Raw genomic sequence first — 22,637 nt, forward strand, 5'->3', positions numbered from 1 at the left:
ATCAATTAATGACCTCTTTGGCATAACTGGCTTTAAAATATGGTGATTAAGGCGAGACATTAAGCAGCTCAGCGTGTTCTGACGTGTTGTTTTGCTCTCTGTGTTCCAGGTCCACAGTAAGCTGGCGAGCTGTGTGACCTGTAAAACCCTGATCAAGACGGGCGAGGTGCTGCACAGCCTCGGGGCCGGCGGCACCATGGGCTCCTACTGCTCCGTCAACTGCATGAACAAGGGCAAGATGGCCTCCACCTCCGTCCTGAGTGAGTACCAGCAAAGAGGACGCACGAGGAAGAGAGTCGACAGGAAATGGATAGGAGCGTTTGTAGTTCAGAAAGTCCCCGTTTCGGAGCTGCGTTTACATGGAGCCTTTTAATCCGAATAGTAGCCCAATCAGAATAAAAATGCCTCATATATAAACGCCTCAATCAGAATAAACTGGCCGATCCGAATGAAATGTCATTCCGTTTGAGAGGGGTGTTTAACCCTTTCATAATCCGGTCGATGGATAAAATTTCGTCATGTAAACACTCGTTCCGATCACTTTCTTTATCTCGCCTCTTTCTGCACACGCTCGCGCATTTAACGTAAGTAAACGTCAATTACGTTACCCTTTTTTTCCGGGAGGATTCGAATGGATGTGCTTGTTATTAACCCCGGGGCGCTCGGGCTTGATGTGGGCGGTGCAGCCCGTTTTTATATCAAGTCCTGACTCCGCCTCTCCGGGCCAGTTTTGGTTTACAGCGGTGAAAATTACAAATGGACCCAATCATTGCGGCGGGAAAACAAAACATCTTTTTCTGACACTTATGGAGTCGTATATTTTGATAAAACTGTTGCTTCATCAGAAAGAACAGCAGTGAAGAAATAACCGACGCAGGTCCATCTTTTAAAAACGTAAGCCCGTGTTAGAGAGCTGGATTCAGTGTTTTGCGCATGTCAGAAACTTTTATTCTGATTACATAATGTGGAGCATGTAAACGCACATCTTAATGCGATCGTTATATTTAGCGCTCATGTAAACACTTGCGTTGCAATCTTCCTTCGGAATGATTTCATTCAGAATGGAAAAAAAAATGTCTCATGTAACCGCAGCTGTGATATGGGAACTCATTAACAGGGCAGAAGACTGTGGAGAAATCTTTTTTGTCCATTGTCTATCCAGAATTCAGCTGCCACTTTCACTCTTTGACCAGCCAACTAGGCTTTTAGAGCAGGACTTCCAAAGACGGCCAAAAGGGTTGATAGAATATTTGGCTATTTGGTAATTTCCCATCCTGATCATCAAGGCATATTTTAAATTTTCCCCATCCAGATGCAAATTTAGGTTCATCATGTTCTGATTTCATAACTCGCTTGACAGAACAACAGATGACAGCTCCTCTCCACCTGTAGACCCGCCCCATTGTCATGAATATTAATGAGAATACCAGCAAACCAAGGAGGATTATTAAAATATATGATGCTGTCCTAGCAAACTCAGCTAGTGTCCCCAGCTGGTGTGCTGATGTTGTAAATCTTCGTCCCATGTTGTTTCTACACAAAAGAAGAAACAGAAACGGTAGATTTTACATTTTATTGGACCTGTATGAATGGAAATGAAAATGTCATCGAAGGCCTTGAATGATCCTGGAAAATCAACAGTATATAAATATTTCTTTCAAACGTTAACGCACACAACTCTTTGCAACGCTAATTACTGTTTTCCTGTTTTACCCCCCATTATTTTGTGCTGTGTGTTTATTTAAAGAGCAGTTACATAAAAGCAGACTTTACAAAATGCTTCATGAAAAGGTACAAATGGAATAGTAAGTAGGAGGAAGTAGTAAAATCTATAAAAGGAGATTTTAAAAAAAAGTAATCCTAAATCATTTTTGTGTGGGTTTTAAATGTGTGTGTTTGTGTGCAGACGCAGAGCCCACATGTCACTTCTGTAAGAGGAATTCGTTACCGCAGTACCAAGCCACACTGCCAGAGGGAAACATCCTCAACTTCTGCAGCTCGCAGTGCGTCACCAAGTTCCAGGTACGAGCTCACCGAGCCACGAGTCCGGCTCACATTAGAAGAAGAAAGTTCAGGACTGGAGAGAATATTGCATATCCTGGTCCGGAAAGACTGGAAAATTATGGAAAACTATTGTTATGCTGTCCTGATGCACATGCAACTACATATTTTCTGTTGTTTAGACGCCTGTCATCTCAAATATTCTGGTATTTGTCACTGTGAAGAATAATCTTCTTCATCCATGGAGTGACATGGCAGTTTAGCCTGGTTCCAGACTCCTTCTGAATATCGCCCCGCCCACTCGTCATATTTTGTCGAGCCAATCAGAGCCTTTGTGGGCGGGATTAAAGTTTGAATCGTTTCCGTTTTTCATTGGCGTTTCGGAAGAATAACCTTGGATGTAGAGGCTAACTGGCTGCAGCATCAGTGTGACTGAAGTAACGTCAGAGCAATTGGATACGTCGGTCACTAGTGATTGGTTCAGATACATCAGTCACTAGTGATTGGTTCAGATTAGAGCTGCAACGATTAATCGATTAGTTGTCAACTATTAAATTAATTGCCAACTATTTTGATAATCGATTAATCGGTTTGAGTAATTTTTGAAGAAAAATAAGTCAAAATTCTCTGATTCCAGCTTCTTAAATGTGAATATTTTCTGGTTTCTTTACTCCTCTATGACAGTAAACTGAATATCTTTGGGTTGTGGACAAAACGAGACGTTTGAGGACGTCATCTTGGGCTTTGGGAAACACTGATCGACATTTTTCACCATTTTCTGACATTTTATAGACCAAACTAATCAATGAACAATGAAAATAATCGTTAGTTGCAGCCCTAGTTCAGATACGTCAGTCACTGCTGATTGGTTCGGGGAAAATCAACCCCCTCACACAGAAAACAGCTGACGAGGAGGAAATCTCAGGCTGAATGATGGAGTGGGAACCAGATGGACATTCAGGCTGAATATCAGTCTAATGGCAGTTTGTAGGGACAAGACAATGATCTGAAATTGATTACCAAAATCTTCAAATCAAATCAAGAAAATAAGGTTCTGAAAAAGTCTGAAGTTTTGAAATTGAAACTGTGTAGGAACCCCCTTCATCCATTCCAGCTGAATCTGCTCTGCATTAATACCTCAGACGGGTCTTTCTTTAATGTTTATACAGTCAAACCAAATTAAATTAAAATCCTATTGTAACGCACAGCTGTAGTGTCTCAGCAGCTGTGTGAGCGTGACGCTGAAAAGGAGCATGCATGCTCAGTCGACCTGGATAATGGATAAAGGTTAGGGACGGCTTTGGGAAGATGTACTCCGATCTGAATTCGGAGCGCTGGAGGAAGGCCGCGCTTTTACCTCCGTTTACCCTCTAAGTGCTTCGGCAATTCTGCTTCTTCAGCTGCTGAAAATGATTTTCCTTTCAGCGTGCCTGGGTTAAGTGACAAAATGGTGAATAGACCCCGAACTATAGGATCTTTATCTAACGTCCTGCCGCTCATGGAAATGTCTGTTTGCTCTAAGGGAAGGCTGGCCCGGCTTTTATGAAATTTACTATGACTTTTATAACTATACTGTACTTTTATTGAAGCGGAAGGTTACTCCGCTTGATGCATTTCACAGGGCTTTATGGAGACTTTTTCTGATTTCTGAGGGATTTTTATTTTTTTATTTTATGGTGACATGTTCGTCTGAATTGAAAGATTAAAGAGCACAGGGAAGATATAATTGTAGCTCTGTACAAAAGCATGTATACTATATTCTATATATTATTATAACGCGATTTGTTTGTTTATTTTTGTCATCATTATTTTTGACATAATGTCATGGTGGAGTCAATAACTCAAGAACAATACATGATAGAAACGTCATGCTAACACCACATGTTCCTGCTATACAGTAGATGATCTGATCAGATTTTGGAACAACTTGCTGCATAAATTTGCATATTAATTAGAAGAAACAGATTTTCTTGAAACTATTATAACTCCTTAATGCTTTAAGATACAGACTTCATATTAATACCACTCATGTGTTATGTGAAGACAGGTTGTTTACAGAAATATTTGCTAATTAATGCATTAAGTGTCTTAATGAACTCGTTAGCATAACTGGTTATGTTTGACATATCATGGCGGGACGTTAGGCAGCTCTAGTGCCTCTTGTGATTGATCTGCTGCAGGTGTAAGAAAGTTTTTCCTGTCTTCCTTTCCAGAATGCTACTCTTCAGACAGCCACCAACGGCCAGACGCCGCTCTCCACTACAAACAACAGCGTCCAGCTCAAATGTAATTACTGTCGAGGAGCCTTCAGCTTAAAGCCTGAGACCCTGGAGTGGGAGGTGAGTCATGTGACTGACACACAATCACCATCTTTTTTTTCCACAAATACAGCAGTATTAGTACAGTTGTGTGTGTCACATTACCAAAGTGCCACAGTTTTTGTTCTAAAATTATACCACAGCAAAAAAGAAACTAAAATAATGTGACACTTGAAGTTGTTTAAAATACAATAATTATACAAGTAAACTGACTTAGATCATTTTTTGTTAAATAGCCATCAAAAGGTCTTTTGAACAGTGGGAACAGACTACAGAAGGTGTTTTCTGTAGGACAGATTCTGCTAAAGCACAACAGAACAGACTGATAGTGAATAATATATCCTATTTCTTTATTATTATTTTAATGTGAAAAAGAAAAAGTCAGGGTTAGGGGTTAGGAAATGAATCTCGTGTCCAGAATCTCTTCATAAGTACAAACGTGTGTGTGTGTGTGTGTGTGTGTGTGTGTGTGTGTTCAGGACAAGGTGTTCCAGTTCTGCAGTAAGACGTGCTGCGAGGACTACAAGAAGCTCCACTGCATCGTGACGTTCTGCGAGTACTGCCAGGAGGAGAAGACGCTACACGAGACCGTCAAGTTCTCCGGGGTCAAGAGGCCCTTTTGCAGCGAAGGTACCAACCAACCCCAACCAAGTTTTGAATACTTTATTGTTGTTTTATGATGTATCTCTTTATGCATCTGTTTATTTGATTATCTTATCTGTGCTGCATTTTCTTTTAAATCTCTCTTGGTAACTGGTTTTTAAGATTTAAAGCCTTTCCTTCGTAAACCTTCTTGGTGCTGTGCTCTTTTGAATTGTGTGGTTTTCTTTTATTCGCGTTCTATTTTTATTGTCATTTGTTTTATTCCTGTAAAGCACTTTGTAACTTGTGTTGAGAACGGTGCTCTATAAGTAAAGTTTATTATTATTATTATCTTTAATTGAAATGCCAAGCTGCTTTTTATACTAGTATAATATGACTGAGAAAGTCCATATGCCGGGTAAGAAAATGGACATAAAATAAAGCTGCTCTGGTGCGTAGATTAATCCAGGAACCAAAAAAAGGGAAATCCGCACTCTCAAAAAGATATCTTGATTGATTTATTTTACATGTTTCAATTAAAAAATCTAGAGTTTGGCATCTTTTTGATGGTGTGGATTTCCCTTCTTTTCGTTCTTGATACTAGCATTATATTAAATCAGTCTTACGTTGATCTGGCAGATTTTGAATCTTATTTCCCGTCACGTGTCTGAGGTCTTCACCTCTCCGCTCTACAGTGCTTCTGTTTTATCAACATAAAATCCCCAAATTAAAAATCATCCTACCTAGAAAACAAAAAAGGAGCATACATGCAACTTGAGATGCTCTCTCTCTCTCTCACTCTCACTCTCACTCTCACTCTCACTCTCTCTCTCTCTCACTCTCTCTCTCTCTCTCTCTCTCTCTCTCACTCTCACTCTCCCTCTCTCTCTCTCACTCTCACACACACACAAACGGGCCACTTTACAGGAATAGACCAGAATGTGTTTTACTCCTTGTTTCACACATTCATTGCATTACATGGTGATTTTCAGCCCAACTGCAGTGGAAAGCAGACTGTTTACCCCTGTAGAGCTTTTCTGAGCTGAAAAACAACATGAGCAAACCAGGAAGGAAGAGTGTTTTTGGGTCATGGAAGCCCTCTGGCTGAAGCCCTATTCACACAGGACTGATATTACCTGGATTTGGAGTAATAGCAGCGATTGTCGGAGATTTTAGTCCTGTGCGAATCTGCTATGTCTGTAATTCGTAAAGAAAAATTCCAGCACAAATGACCTCTCGTATTTTGGCGAAGACAGAAGTCCCCTGATGACGCTAATCCCACGTGAATCGAACTCTCTGTAGTTTCAACCAGAAGTTATTTTGGCACGCAGTTTCTTCTTCTTCTTCTTCTTCTTCTTCTTCTTCTAGACACGCAATTTCTTTCTTCTTCCTGTCATGAAAAATGGAGGCAGTAGCGGAATCCATAGAGGAAGGTTACAGCGCAAACTCAAAGTTTCGCTTTTCTAAAGTGATTGTGGGGGGGGATTTCATTAATTGCATGAGGTCTCCATGTGATTTTCTGAGTTCCTACACAGGTCTGGAAATGTATGGAAAAATGGTTTGGCAATTTCCAGGTCTTGATAAGTTTGGAAATTGCACAAAAGAGTTTGGAAAATACTGTTCTATTGTCCCGACATGCATACAGCTACACATTTCTTCTCGCATATTGTGATATTTGTCAGTGTGAACAATAATCTTCATCCACAGAGAGATATGGTAGGTATTAGTATTATAGTGTTAGTCGGGGCAAGATGAGTATCAGTGTAAACCATTCTGAGCAGCAAAATCTGAAAATCAAATCAAGAAATTCTGGTCTGGAAAAGTATGGAATTTTGAAATTGAAATTGTGCAGGAACGTTAAATATTAGTCTTGTAAAGGACGGAAGGAAAAGTCATGGAAAGCATTTCATATTAGGGTCACAGTGGGAACCTTGATACCCCACTATCTTCGGTGTCATGCCTGAGACTAAATCAGAGACGTGATGTTGTTGATGCCAGATGTTCTCTCTCATGTTTTGTTGCTTCAGGATGAGACCAACATCTCTCTCTCCCTCTCCCTCTCTCTCTCTTTCCGTCTCCCCTCCCAGGCTGTAAGCTGCTGTTCAAGCAGGACTTTGTGAAGCGTCTGGGTCTGAAGTGCGTCACCTGTAACCACTGCAGCCAGCTGTGTAAGAGAGGAGTGACGCGGCTGCTGGGCGGCATGACCCGCGACTTCTGCAGCGAGGCCTGCGCCAAGAAGTTCCACGACTGGTACTACAAGGTGCGTTCACGCCACGCTCACACCCAAAGATCAGTTTGGCCTTTTACCCCACTCTTTCCTCTCCCTCTCCACTTTCAACTTTCTAATAAAAGCAAAAAATGTCCCCCAAAAAAACCCAATTTGGATATTGGCTGGTCAGTGTCATCCACCTTCAATTTGATAGATATGATGCAGTTTGATTGCTTGGTTATTGTGTGAGTTATCAATACTACATTGGTTTTAACGCAACTTTTTGATTCGATCCAATTCCAAACACAAGTATGCAAAAATATGCTTTACTTTATTATTGTCATTATTATTATTGTTGGTTTTAAATAGAGAGTTTTTGTGTGCCGTGGTCTAAATGCCGTTTCAGAGGCTTTTCCATCCTGCCAACATGGAATTTGGCGTGACAGTGGTCAGATGTAAAGATACTGAATATTGGCACAGAAGGAATATCAGTAGTTTCAATTCAGAGATATCGGTATCAGCCTTCAAAAACCCATATCAGTTGAAATCATGCAGACTATCCAGGTTCTCTTGGCCAATGAAATCCTGGACAATTAAAAATAATGTTCCCCAGTCCCGGAAAAGTTCTGGAAAATGATGTACAGGTTTGTGTAAAATGTTCTGAAAATGTTCCCCTTGTGGCCAGCAGGCGGCGCGCTGCGACTGCTGCAAGGTGCAGGGGAACCTGACGGAGTCGGTGATGTGGAGAGCAGAGATGAAGCATTTCTGTGACCAGCAGTGTCTGCTGAAGTTCTACTGCCAGCAGAACGAGCCCATCATGGTCACTCAGAAAGGCCCCGAGAACTCCAGCATAGGTACCAGCTCTCTCTGTGTGTGTGTGTGTGTGTGTGTGTGTGTGTGTGTGTGTGTGTGTGTGTGTGTGTGTGTGTGTGTTCCTGTACTTCTGTCTTTTGTGAGAACCAGTTTGAGTTTTAAACCTTCAGAGTGAGGACATTTTTGCGAGGTGAGGACATTTTGGCCGGTCTTCACTTCTTCAAGGGGCTGTTTTAGGGTCCGGTTTTGGTTTTAGGGTTAAGGTTATAATTAGGATTAGATTAAGGTTAAGATGAGGGTTAAAGTTAGGCATGTAGTGGTGAGTGTAAGGGTTAGGGGATAGGGAATGAATGTAGTCAATAGATGGTCCTCATGAGGATAGAAGTACAGGGTTGTGTGTGTTTTCTTCTTTCTTTAGGCAAAAGTCTTTCTCAAATTTCAAATTACCCACCTGTGAGGACACATTTGCTCGCCCTCGTAATAGAACATATTTATTTTGAGGATTAGGGAATGAAAATTGTTACAAGCGGAATGAAATGGTGTGTCTATGTCTGCATATGTGACTGTGTGTATTTATGTGTGTGTCATTCAAGTTTCTTCATAACGCAAAGATATAATGTCTTTCATTTTCCACTCACAGGATTAGAAGTGCATGGGACCAAACTTGGGGTAAGTTAGAATTGGACAAGATGTCGGTCACATACAGTATATATTTATCTGTGAAACATTTACACTTCAATCCATTAGTTGTCCCTTTGCTTCTAAATGATTCCCATGTATTTGTGGCAAAAAAATATCATTGCTTCAATATTTCTAAAATACAGAGGATCCACTCTGAAGAAGTTTGCCCAACCAAAGACTTAAGTTTTCTGACTTGTCTTACCTATTTCACTTTAAAAAAAAACATCCCATAACTTGTTTTAATGTTGCTCTGTTGACTATTTCATAAGAGCAGGTGTCACCTTTTCAGATGGAATGAGACGTGTTGTGTTTCCTCCCTGTCCTGCTCTAGATGTTGAACCAGGGTACGGTGGCGTACGCCGGCGGAGGGCTGGCGAGGGACGTGAAGAACAAGGCGGTGCTCTGCAAGCCGCTCACCCTCACCAAGGCCACCTACTGCAAGCCACACATGCAGAGCAAACAGTTACAGACAGGTAAACGCATCACTCCAACCGGAAGAGTGCTGCAAAGTTCAGTCTGCAGTCATTTTAAGAGACGGCTAAGAGGCTCTGCTTCTGCCACACACCTCTTAACTATTCTAAAATCACTGTAAAGCATAGCGATGAGTGGCTTATTGCTTTTACTTTTGAATTAAATGAGCATTAAGTACGTTTTTTACTGCCCCATACCACAAAATGACCATAATGCATCAGTGGGGGTTGAAGGGCTGTCAGACAAAAGCAGACAAAGCAGTTTTATTATTCCAGTATTTATCATGGTGATATATTATCTCTTCAGTAGATGTTTCTGTTGGATCTCTGCTCTACTTTGCTAGCTTACCTCCTCTACATTGTGAAAATGTGACTTCATTGTTTTTGTCAGTTACAGGCACAAGCTACAGACTACTTAATGCCTTTTTAACGCATCCACTGATTTGCTTATGTAATGTTACGGTTCTGCTCGTCTGTGTGCTCAGATGTGGACGACGGTGTGAAGAGGGAGTATATTCCGGTGCCCATACCTGTCCCCGTCTTCATCCCCGTGCCCATGAGCATGTACTCCCAGCTCACACCCACACCTATCTCCCTGCCTGTACCGGTAAGACACCAACCTTAAGGTAACGGGTGACTTTGCTGGTTGACGGCTCATGCTCACATTTTGGTTAAACATACTAAGGGGTAAAAGTATATTCTGAAGGTCAAATATTATAGTAGTAGAGTAATTGATTAAAGCCTATATGATGCATATTAAAAATGGCTTTTAGAAGGAAAAACAACGACAAAATTAAGTCAAAGGGCCTGGAAAAATTCAGACATTTTGAAAAGGCAACTGAATTTTGTTTTATTATTATTTTTATTATAAGCTACTCAACCCCCCAGTCACTCCAGTGGTGCTATTTAGCAGCCAATGCTAGTGGCAGGTTGTACTGGGCAGCTCCCAGCTGAAGTGTGTGTAACTGTGTGGTGTCTGTGCTGAGAAAGAGCGACTGATAAGTGTTCAGCCAAAACCTTACCCAGGTAAACAGAGATTAAACATGGAGGCCTGTCCATCATGCCAAGAAAAAAGACTGTCTGAGATGTTTCATTGTACCAACCAAAGCCCATGTCCCTGTCCCTGTCCCGTCCCGTCCAGGTTCCAGTGCCTGTGTTCCTGCCCACCACCCTGCAGGGGGCGGAGCAGATCATCCAGACCATCAGCGAGCTGAAGACCAAGGTGCCCTCTGACCCCCTGGAGGCCGACCTGCTGTCCATGGCCGAGATGATCGCAGAGGACCAGAAGCCAGGCGCGTTCATGATGTTTTTAAATGTCTCCAACTCAAAATATAGGCTTTGGTCTTTAAACCTACTATGTGACTTCAAAGGTTCTTAAAACGTGTTAATTAGTCTTGGTGGAAGCTGCAGACAACCTGCTGACGATGAGAACTTGGTCGTGTGTTTCAGATGTGAAGCCAGCGAAGGTGAAGAGTGAAAAGCGTGGAGAGGGGGAGTCCTGCTCGTCCTCCAGCAGCGGCTCTGAGGAAGAGGAGAAGGAAGAGGAGGAGAAGGAGGAGAAGAAGGAGGAGGAGGAAGAGGAGGAGAAGGAGGAGAAGAAGGAGGAGGAGGAAGAAGAGAAGGAGGAGGAGGAAGAGGAGAAGGAGGAGGAGGAGGAGGAAGAAGAGGAGAAGGACAAATACGAGCCTGACCTGGACCTGGAGACAGACTTCCCTCAAGGTAAACACCTGAATTTAGTTTTAGACCCGAGGAAAAATTGATGTATGGCGTCCGGCCATTTCAGTCCGGAACAATCACTGCCATAAAGATGAATCCATTTATTGTGATAAACAGTAATAGTTATATTTGGTATTACAGACTCTGCTTGTCAAGGTGCTTTCTGCACAAGTCCAAGCAAGAGTGAAGGAATTGGTTTCACTTTTTTGATATACAACAGAAAATCAGAGGAATTGTTCACCCACTGATTCTGACATTAAGATAACTTTTCAATAAATCACAGCTTTTGGTTTGGTTGCAAACGCAAATTGTAATCTATCAAACTTTTCTGAATGAGTGCCCTAGAGACTGCTGTCTGGGAAAACAAATCTGACTCCAGTCCCTGTAACTTTAGCTAAGCATGATGGACTTGTCTGTGATTTTTGCTGTAATTTAAGTCCCTGGTATTCATACCAGTTAAAAACACATGACGAAATATCTGATTGTGAACATCAGTCCAGACTGTGGTTTGCCCTCATTTCATTTTGTTCTGCTCGGCGTTCCAAGCATGAGGAACTGCTGGCTATCAGATGTCAACATCCCTCTCCTTCTACCCATAAACCCTTGCGTTTTGGGTTAATTTCTTGTAGTTGGTTCAGATTCCGTTCTCTCTCCTAACAAACCGCACTGCAGTTCTCTTGTTAGAGGACTGAGACTCTCGGTGTCGTTATTTGGTGCCACCAGAGTTCAAAGGTCATCGTTCTCACCTGGACAAACCAACTGAACTAAAGGAGGAAACACTGCAGAGCTGAAATAAACCGATCCAAACGTGATGGAAAACTCAGCATCTATCATTACCCAACCCGTCTCCAACGCTCACTCTAACTTTGTCGCTGTCTTTCTCTCTTACTGTCTCTCTCTCTCTGTCCTTCTCATTCATTCTCTGTTCAGTGAAGTGGCTCTTATCTAACAACATCTGACTGCATGGGGTTTTTTAATGGAGCAGCACAGTAATTGAGATTAAAATTCCTCCCCCTGGTTATTTCTGGCGCCGCCGTCGTCACCCCTATCAGAGCAGAGGGGTTTCGGGTTTGTTGTACTGTCCAGAGGAGGAGTGGGAAGTCTTGAACCAAACAGAGGAGCGACCAGGACTCAGGGGTGTGGAATGTATTAGGGCTGCAACTAACGATTATTTTCATTGTCGATTAATCTGTCGATTATTTTCTCGATTAATCGATTAGTTGTTTGGTCTATAAAATGTCAGAAAATGGTGAAAAATGTCGATCAGTGTTTCCCAAAGCCCAAGATGACGTCCTCAAATGTCTCGTTTTGTCCACAACCCAAAGATATTCAGTTTACTGTCATAGAGGAGTAAAGAAACCAGAAAATATTCACATTTAAGAAGCTGGAATCAGAGAATTTTGACTTATTTTTCTTCAAAAATTACTCAAACCGATTAATCGATTATCAAAATAGTTGCCGATTAATTTAATAGTTGACAACTAATCAATTAATCGATTAATCGTTGCAGCTCTAGATATTATTCAGGTTCTTTTGAATGTCAGGGTTTGTTTTGGGTTTTTTTTAGACATGCATCTCTCTAATTCTAATGGGAATTACTGATGTTGCAGACAGGGTGTAAGCCTAAATGTAGGTGTGATGTCAAGGTGATGTGGTGAGAGTGGATGTGGAGGGAATGCCAGAACTCCCGGGTCTTCTGGAGGTGTCACAGACCTAATTCAACCAGTTGTAAATTGAAGAGTGACACACTGTGCCCTTTTTTTGTCGGTTCTTGTGGTGAGTGTGAAGGCAAAGTAGATTGAATAGGCATTAGTCTGTGATGTTCACACTCCAAGATGTCTGCACTGCACTTAGCACTTTTCTTTGCACAATAAACACCTAACTAAATAAACACCTAACTAAATAAACACCTAACTAACTATGATCTTGTGAAGACTTTGATTTTCTTTTGGAGTGCGGTTAGCACACAGACTATTGCCTAAACTCAATCAACCCCAAAACACACACCCACTCTCACCCACCTCCTCTTTCATCTAACATCCCAAGCCAGGTTTCTATAATACAAGCAATATTTACGTCAGATTCTGTGTATTGGTCACAATTTTCAGCAATCTTCTCACCTTTCCTGCAATAAAACAACGCAAATGTCCTTGTCATATTTAAACAAAAAAGAAAACCAAATCCTCGAAGAAAAACAATGACTTAAATTGAGTTATCTGAATTCAAGGCCTTTAAATGGTCTTAAATGCAGATTATTATAGCCTTGACGTTTTAAATACAGCCTCAGAGGTCTTAAAAATGCTCCATGCAGCACTCTCCCAGCGAGAAATTACTACCATTTGTCTACCAATTGTCTACCATGTAATTCAAGAACGCAAGGACTAAAATAAACGCTCACCCTAAACGGCAAAAGGGATAGTTAATGAACATCCCTAATACATAATGTACTTACAAACAATTACATTTGTGGATGCTGTACTTAAATTGTATTGTTGCACCCTTTTACAGTGCTAGTGCTTTGGGTTTCATCAAGTATTTACACAGTATTATTGTATACTTAAAATACTTTACCATAAGTTAATATGCTGGACTAACGCCATTGTATAGTAAAATGTTCCCAGCATTCTTAGTTTCTCCTCATTGTCATGCGCGGCTTCTCGGTGTCCTGGTCACCTCCTATACGAATGAATTCATTAGTGGTTGTTATGTAACTGCAGCTGCTGGACGTTTGGGAAGTCTGGATTGGCAGCCAGCAGCTAATTCACATCTCATTCCTGTGTGTCGGAGGGAGGCTGCAGAGAAGCACATGTTGTCCCTGTTAAGTTGAGCTAAGCTTTGATCCTGGCAGGAGGAGACGGGAGCGTCACAGCCAATCAGCTTAGAGCAGGCAAGGGAACCACTTCTTCTTTTTTCTACAGGCTACTGCAGCAGGCGAGTACCTGCTGAAATTGCCCAGCCACTGTCACTACTTTACCAGCAAATAAGACTTTCAGAATAAAAGGACCAAATGGACTTGAACTCCAAAATGCCGAGTCACTGAACCCCTAAATGCTGAGACACTGAATCCCTAAATGCTGAGCCACTGAACCCCTAAACGCGGAGTCACTGAACCCCTAAATGAACCCCTAAACGCGGAGTCACTGAACCCCTAAACGCTGAGTCACTGAACCTCTAAACGCTGAGTCACTGAACCTCTAAATGCTGAGTCACTGGTCCCCTAAACGCTGAGTCACTGATCCCCTAAACGCTGAGCCACTGAACCTCTAAATGCTGAGTCACTGGTCCCCTAAAAGCTGAGCCACTGAACCCCTAAACACGGAGTCACTGAACCCCTAAACACTGAGTCACTGAACCCTAAATGCTGAGACACTGAATCCCTAAATGCTGAGCCACTGAACCCCTAAACGCTGAGTCACTGAACCCCTAAATGAACCCCTAAACGCGGAGTCACTGAACCCCTAAACGCTGAGTCACTGAACCTCTAAACGCTGAGTCACTGGTCCCCTAAACGCTGAGTCACTGATCCCCTAAACGCTGAGCCATTGAACCTCTAAATGCTGAGTCACTGGTCCCCTAAAAGCTGAGCCACTGAACCCCTAAACACGGAGTCACTGAACCCCTAAACACGGAGTCACTGAACCCCTAAACACGGAGTCACTGAACCCCTAAATGCTGAGTCCCTGAACCCCTAAACACTGAGTCACTGAACCCTAAATGCTGAGCCACTGAACCCCTAAATGCTGAGCCACCGAACCTCTAAAAGCTGAGCCACTGAACCCCTAAACACTGAGTCACTGAACCCTAAATGCTGAGCCACTGAACCCCTAAATGCGGAGTCACTGAACCCCTAAACGCTGAGTCACTGAACCCTAAATGCTGAGCCACTGAACCCCTAAATGCGGAGTCACTGAACCCCTAAACGCTGAGTCACTGAACCCCTAAACGCTGAGTCACTGAACCCTAAATGCTGAGTCACTGAACCCCTAAACACTGAGTCACTGAACCCTAAATGCTGAGCCACTGAACCCCTAAACGCTGAGCCACTGAACCCCTAAACGCTGAGTCACTGAACCCCTAAATGCTGAGCCACTGAACCCCTACACGCTGAGTCACTGAACCCCTAAACGCTGAGCCACTGAACCCCTAAACGCTGAGTCACTGAACCCCTAAACGCTGAGCCACTGAACCCCTACACGCTGAGTCACTGAACCCTAAATGCTGAGCCACCGAACCCCTAAATGCTGAGCCACTGAACCCCTAAATGCGGAGTCACTGAACCCCTAAATGCAGAGTCACTGATGCTAATGCTACTGAATGAGGTAATAATTATTGATTACTAACTATTGATCTGGGTGTCCTGTCTCAGCTCCAGACCCGGTTCCGGTCCTGGAGGGAATGGAGGAGGACATGGGCTTCTCTCTTCCCCCCGTCCTGGCAGAGGAGGGGGAGGAGCCGGCACCTCGACCCCAGCCCAGGAGACAGGTACACACACACACACACACACACACACACAGCATGTCTAGACAGAGCACAGTTATGTCCAGTGATTATAACCCCTCTGCTGTTCACATCCTGACACTCTGTGATTGGTTTGGTTTTATGAGGACATAATAATCCATGCTGGGGTCTGTGCAGGATTGTTTTTTGTTTTTTTTTATTTTTCATCCAAAAATTCAACAGCCACTTTCGCTATTTAACCACACAAATTGCTTTTTAGACAAGGAAAGAGAGAGAGAGAGAGAGAGAGAGAGAGAGAGAGAGCAGGCAGACTTACCATCCACATACAAAATTTACCACCAGCATTTGGCTGCTGCCTTGTTGGTAATTTCACACCCTGGAAGCTGACACACACACACACACACACACACACACACTCACACATTCATACACACACCAAATGGACACTCGAACACAAACTCACACGCACTTAGTCATCTGCTTAACCACAGTGTCACACAAAAGTCAAATATAACACATACAGTATAAATAGTGAGAATTCCTTCAAGCCAATAGGAACTCCGTATTAGCAAGATGGGTGTATCTTTAATCTCCACTTTTTTATATTTTTTGTTTTATGTTTTTGTTAATTTGCAGAGTGTAGAGAGTATTCAGATTGCCACCATTATATCAGCTCTTTTTTTTTATTCATTTATAAAGGTGTTTCCTTCATTATATAGTCTATAGCAGAGGGAGACGGGAGATGGAGAAGGGCTGATACACAATAAAGGTTGTGAGTCGGATTCAAATGCACGATGCTACAAGTACATCCGATCTGATGTATTTGAAATACTAACCATAATACACTGGGATCTGAATATTCCCTATTTTTTCTTCATTTCCAGGGTTTTGGGTTATCCTGATCGCACAGAGGGCAAAATATAGGGCAGTTTATTCATAGTATGGGAGCATAAAAAAAATAGGTAACCCTAAGTCCGAAGAGTTTTTCTCAGTCTTGCTTCTACAAGCTAAGGAATCTCTTTAAAATTAGGTCATCTTATCCTTTTGTGTCCTGGAGAAAGTACCTCCTGTCAGCCTCTCCCTGCTGAATAATACCTCCCACATCCTCCTGCTCTGCTCGCTCCATTTTGCTCCTAAAAAAATATTTATTTCCTTCTACCTCTCCTAAGCTCTTATTTTTTTATTTCTTTTCCTAGCGCTTCTCTGGCGATCCTTTTACAGGAAAAGTGTTTGGGTTCTCCGGCTCTTATCCTCACACTCCATACTATTGGTTGCTTGCTTGTAGCGTTTCGGCCTAAATTACTTTAATAAAATAAACAATTTCAGTCATGGGTGCTGGGAGAAAAAAAAGAGCAACATAAATATGAGGCGCACGCACACCATATACTTGCAAATCTCAATTTATTAATAATAATAATAATAATAATAAACTTTATTTGTATAGCACCTTTCATACAAGAAATGCAGCTCAAAGTGCTTCACAACAGATAAATTACATGCACCAAGTGCTTCACATAAAACTTGATAATGATAGTGAGAATAAGATAAAGGAGAATAGAATACATAAAATGCATCTTCACATGAAAATAGACATAGAATGAGCATAACATAAGATGGAAAATAAAACCCACTGAATAACAATAGTAAAAATATGAGGTATTGTGACGTTTCGGTCATAGATCTTTTTCAAAGCAGCAAACAATAGTTTAGTAATAGTTTTCTATCGTCTAAATGACTATATAAAAATATTATTGATGCCTTTTTAGCGGTACAGTTGTAGTAAAAGTCCTCACAAGTGATGATGCTTCTTTTAGGGTTAGGAGATAAAGTCAGGATTAGGTTGACGCATTTAGTGATTAGCGATAAGTCGTAGGACATGAATGTAAGTCGAGAATGTCCACACAAGTATATTAAATTCTGTGTGTGTGTGTGTGTGTGTGTTGCAGGGGAACAAGAGGCAGGCGGTAGAGGGGGAGTCGGCTCCAGCCTCGTCCTCCTCCCCCCCTCCGGCAGACAGACACACAGAGGGGTGCTCGCTGCCCCTCAAGGCTCGCTACGGCGCCAACGCCTGGAAACGCTGGGCGCTGTCTTCTTCTGACCAATCAGACGACACCAAAGGAAAGGACGGCCCCAAACCAGGTGAGGAAGCTCCAGTGTTTGTCTTGCCAGTTAACCACATCACAAACAATCTGTATTATCTGCCCATACGTTCACCTTTGATTGAGTGCAACAAGTTCACACGGCCTTCTCTAGGGTTTGTTGAAAGTCATTCTGGGAAATGTAGGAAATCACTAATTGAAGTAGACAAGGCAGGTTGAAGGAAACTGAGTACATCAAAAACAGCCGTAGAAATAGATGCTGAGAATACAAATACTCAAACAAAAAGTATGTGTGTTCCAGCTCCTGCAGCCCGGTCCAAGAGCAACCTGCTGTCTCTGAGTTCGGGGGAGCTGGACCTGGCTCTGTCCCGGTTCGTCAGGGAGGTGTGCCGGCCCAACGGGGAGCGCTACGCCCCGGACAGCATCCTCTACCTCTGTCTGGGCATCCAGCAGGTCGGTCCCGCAAACCACAACACCTCTCCAGGTCTAAAACAAGACCTAGTACATCAAAGTCAGCATTTGAACACAGACGCTGATTGTTGATAGAAGTTTTTATTCTATAGAGGCGTTTCAGGTGATGTAACACACCCTCTGGCGGCCATATTGTAGTAGAGACTAGGGCTAAAGACAAGACAGTTTACTGTGTCACAGTAACCAAATCCACCTTATCACACTATTCACTTTTACTGAGAACGTTACTGAATGGATCTACAGCCACACCACAACAACAGTGAAGAGGCTTCTTCATTATTCGGGAATGTAATTAGGAAAACAACAAGGCGTGAAATGGTTATTTTCCTTTCCAACTGAATGGGAGAATCCAAAAAACATTAAATCCTGGTGAAGAAGCCTGATCAAGCTCATGTCTGATTATTCCTTTGTTAAAATGTGGTAAATGGTATTTATCTCATCTGTACCAAAGGAGATCACTGTGATACACAAGGAAGTATCCTGTCAGTCTTTTGAGTTGTGAGGAGAGTTGGTTTATCACTATATCAAATTTGTTGACTTCAGTACCATTACCAAAGTATCATGTTTTAGTGAAACAACAAAATTTCCTAAAATAACATTAAAACATTTTTTTTTAGTTTTTACATTTTAGTTAACTCTTACATTTTAATAAAATCTTAAAATTATTCAAAGTGTAAGAATTATATTGGTTAACTTTGGTTTACTTTTTTCCTATTAAAAAGCCATTGATAGCAATTCTGAAGGGGGGAACTGAAAGTGCGCCATGTGCTTCCAGTAGGACATATATTACTGACGCACGTCCCTTCCTGCTCTCACTCTCACATGCAAGCAGCAGCACAGCATGGCTGTGAGAATGGAGCACAGGATTATCCAAAGTCATCTGGAGCATGGCTTTCTGGCTGAAGTGTAAGGCAAACTTAATCTGTGTGTTAAAAAAAAACAAGATTTTACAAGGTTTAAATAGGCAAGTGTGAATTTTAAACAATCTGGCATGAAATACTCAAAAGTAATGTGTTGTACCTATTCTGGAAAAACTCTTGTAGTGTTTCTTCAGTCAGATACTGCTGTACGTTTTTCATACAGATGAGGTTATTCCTGTGTTTTTGCAGAAGAGAGAATCTGTGTTGGTAAAATCTTTTAACAGCAAGTCAGGAAAGTGGTTTTCTGTCCCAGGCGGCTGATTGGATGATCTGTGTGTCCACTGATTATAACTCATTGCTGTTCACATCCTGAAAAACAGTGTTGATTATTTTAATATGAGGACACTTTTTGGAACGAGGAAAGTAGTTTTGGTCTCTGTGGAAAAACTGTGGGTCAAAGCTCTTCTAACAAAGTGTGTGTGTCTTTGTGTGTGTGTGTGTGTGTGTGTGTTTGTGGGGGTTGTGTGTGCAGCATCTTCATGCCAAAGGCAGAAAGGACGACCTCTTCAGCGACCCGTGCTACCAGCAGTTTGGAGAGGAGCTTAACAAGGTCCTGAAGGACTGGCAGCCCAGCGTGCTTCCTGATGGTGAGTGCAGACAAAAAGATGGCTGCCGGGTCTGAAGCTAACACCCAGCGAGCACCGCATGCTGGAGAGATTTGTCTTGGGCGGATAAATCAATAAGGGTCTCCCACCACACTGGCCACACATTTGAATATATTGAGTTCTGTTGCACTTCATTATGAATTACAAAGTTGATCTACTGTATAATTGAGAGAGTTTTAAATTAACACACAGAATCTGATTCTGTACATGAAACGGCACTGAAAACAATTGATTCATGATGACTGAATTGAATTATTTATTTATTTTAGTTTAGCCTTATACCAGCGAGCCCAAAAGTTAGTTTTGGACACTGGATGGCAGCAGGGACACAGAGTCTGTGCTCTTCCAAAGTCCTGATGAGGGAAATAATGAAATGGAGAAAAGATCAGACTGATGATCTCATACTGTGATCACACAGACAAGATTTCGGAGGCTAAATTTATCATCATTGATAAAGGAACTTGGCAGACCAAGCTTAACTCTTTCAGGAGTGTAGATGTGGCTTCACTTCTGATCTGAGGTACAAAACGCAGCATTAGGGATGTTGTGTTGGATAAAAAATGTGATTTATTTCCACATGGTTAGGCCAGCTGTGTCATGCAGCCGTAAGTGCTTAATTGAATTTTTTGTTCTTAATTGAACAATGTGCCTTTGTTAGTAGAAAGTCAGTGTAAAATGCATCATATTAATCAGACCAGTGATCAGCCGATCAACTAGAAAATTTGCAATCTGCATCGACCCCAAAAAACCTGATGACGTGTGACGATGATGTTTTGGATTCAGTTTAGTTTCATTTGCACAGTGCTAAAACTCAGAAGCCAAGTGATCAAAACACACATCACTATAATGGAATGATAAAACACAGGAAGAAGAGAAATGTTTCACATTTGTTCTGGAGAGATTTAAAAAAAATAAGCCGGACATCTCAGAGCAAACGAAAGAAACAAAACAGATGACAAGAAAAAACAGAAGTGAACTGGAGAACAGTAGCAAGTAAGGGAAGTACAATATAAAGATAATGAAGTAATGGGGTGTGTGTGTGTGTGTGTGTGTGTGTGTGTGTGTGTGTGTGTGTGTGCGTGCCAAGTTCCAGCACATTGCTCTTGAACACACTGTAGCTGGTTGGGTGTAACCGTAGGCTTTATCAGCCATCTGACTTCTGTAGAGAAGTGTCCAGTGATTATAACTCTACTGCTGTTCACATTCTGACTGCTTGTGATTGCACTGTATTGTCATATGAGGACACACTGCACACACACACTGATTGCAGTAACATTGACATGTATTGATTATGTGTGTTGATATGATAGATTTTGAAAGTGCTCAAGAGAATTTGAGTGACACCTAATCTTAAAAATGATAAAAACACATTTTGGTAGTTTTTAAAGGACAGTAGGCAAACAAAGTCCTTAGATAAGATGAGATCAAACTTTAATGATCCCTGTGGGGAAATTGCGTCATTGCAACACTAAGTAGTAAAGGCAGAAAAATAGAATATAAATGGGGAATAGAGCAAATTCGGGCTATTAAACATAATACAACCAACAATTACAACACTAGACTGTATGAAGTAGAAATATATGAATGGAAAGCATCAAAATATATGAATTACAGAATGTGTGCATTGGTGCAAAATATCAAAGTAGGACATACTGAGAAAATAATAAAATGCGTAGATATGAAAATATCAAAAATATGACATATGCAGCACGAAAATGAACGAAAGCCATAATAGCCAAAATAGGAGATTATGAACGCAGAATGTTGAGTAAAGGATGGTACTTGGATCCTGAAAGCTGAACTTCATGGTGCTGTGTACCCCCTGTCCCGGGCCGCAGGCTCTCTGTGGGGTCGGGTGGAGGAGCGCAGCCTGTGGAGCAGCCGGCAGCTGGGGGAGCAGAGCGCGGCCGCCCTGCTGCGCTCCCTGGTCTACCTGAACACCAAGTACTTCGGCCTGCGCACCGTGGAGCAGCACCTGCGCCTGTCCTTCGCCAACGTCTACGGCCCGGACACCGTCCACCCCGTCACCAAGGAGACCGCCGTCTGCATCCGCGTGCCTTCCATCTCTCAGGATCACCATGGTGAGTGCATATTAGGGTTAGACCTGTGTATCGGTTTGCTGATGGATCGGGTTGATACTTGCCTCTCATATCGGCCGGTCGGTGTTCCTCCCTGACCACAGCTACAGAAAAACAGTCTATAAAACCTGGTGTCAACTTTTGTTTTCTTTACACATTTTATTTATTCATTTAATTGTTAAAGACCCCATGAAACAGCATCATTACTTCCTTGATTTGATGTATTTCCTGTTGAAAAAGGATCTTGGGGCGGGACATAACGCAGGGAGGGATCAATCAAAAGTCTAAACCAATGGAATATCAGTTATCAGTGATTGGATGGGAGGAGCTGAGAGGCGGGACTATTAAAAAAATCTGTGATGTTTTATTGGTTGGAATTTTTATTTACGCCTCCTGGTACACGATGATGTCACCATGAAAGATACTTTGTTTACCAGGAAGTAAAAGTAATGGGAGTTCATTTCATGGGGACTTTAAGTTCTGTTTTTTTGTAAATTAATTCTGCATTTAAAGGCAGTAATGTCTCCCAGAGTTTCTCTACCATTGAACACTGACGCTAACAGAATCTCCTCAGTCTGGGTTTTAGTGTCCCATGATGCTCTAAATGCTGTTTCAGAGGCTTTTCCACCCTGATGAGAAGAAAATTCTAGGGGAAACACTGAACATTTGTGATTTTTTTTTGTTGTTAATTTTTACATTGAATATTGACAAAATATCAGCTACTTCAGTCTAAAAATATTGTTATCGTATCAGCATTCAAAAACCCATTTGGGTCAGTACTCCTACAAGTTTAAGTGTCTCTGACACGAGAAGTGAAGGCTACAGTTTGCGTTCATTTCAACTTGGGAATGCAGCCTCCTTTTTCTATCAGCATTTAAATCTTTTAAGTTTCTTACCATGGCCTTTAGTCGTACTGTCAGATGGATTACCAGGCTAAAGTCTCATGCCGTACACTTGTGATGTTGCAGGTTTGAATCCTGCCCACAATCTTAGACCCATAATCTTAAAAAGATGGTAATGCCGTGTGTTCGTCTGTTTTGACCCTCAGTGCAAACGGGCTGTAGGAAGAGGAAGCGCCAGGCGGAGGAGGGAGAGCGGGACTACGAGCCGGACGACGACTCGGGAGGCTCCACCGTCCGCTGTCCTGTGAAGAAGCACGAGTGCCGGCTCTACGAGCTCTACAGGTCCAAGTGGTGGGTTCAGTCAGCTGACCGGA

At 42.1% G+C, this 22,637-nt stretch overlaps 1 protein-coding gene across 1 annotated transcript in view; it reads left to right on the forward strand.

The window, feature by feature from the left end:
- zmym2 (zinc finger, MYM-type 2) overlaps positions 1-22,637 on the forward strand; it is a 47,059-nt gene that overhangs the window by 19,124 nt on the left and 5,298 nt on the right. The window contains exons 8-25 of the mRNA XM_078286015.1: positions 110-260; positions 1,907-2,022; positions 4,215-4,340; positions 4,799-4,949; positions 6,989-7,161; positions 7,799-7,964; positions 8,564-8,592; positions 8,936-9,077; positions 9,560-9,681; positions 10,216-10,366; positions 10,524-10,556; positions 10,692-10,793; positions 15,157-15,272; positions 17,195-17,387; positions 17,649-17,800; positions 19,211-19,325; positions 21,182-21,424; positions 22,470-22,614. Coding sequence (XP_078142141.1) covers positions 110-260; positions 1,907-2,022; positions 4,215-4,340; positions 4,799-4,949; positions 6,989-7,161; positions 7,799-7,964; positions 8,564-8,592; positions 8,936-9,077; positions 9,560-9,681; positions 10,216-10,366; positions 10,524-10,556; positions 10,692-10,793; positions 15,157-15,272; positions 17,195-17,387; positions 17,649-17,800; positions 19,211-19,325; positions 21,182-21,424; positions 22,470-22,614 — 2,426 coding nt within the window. The remainder of the gene's footprint in view (positions 1-109; positions 261-1,906; positions 2,023-4,214; positions 4,341-4,798; positions 4,950-6,988; positions 7,162-7,798; positions 7,965-8,563; positions 8,593-8,935; positions 9,078-9,559; positions 9,682-10,215; positions 10,367-10,523; positions 10,557-10,691; positions 10,794-15,156; positions 15,273-17,194; positions 17,388-17,648; positions 17,801-19,210; positions 19,326-21,181; positions 21,425-22,469; positions 22,615-22,637) is intronic.

This window comes from Centroberyx gerrardi, chromosome 10, assembly GCF_048128805.1.
Source record: "Centroberyx gerrardi isolate f3 chromosome 10, fCenGer3.hap1.cur.20231027, whole genome shotgun sequence".
In the NCBI taxonomy this organism is placed as follows: Eukaryota; Metazoa; Chordata; class Actinopteri; order Beryciformes; family Berycidae; genus Centroberyx; species Centroberyx gerrardi.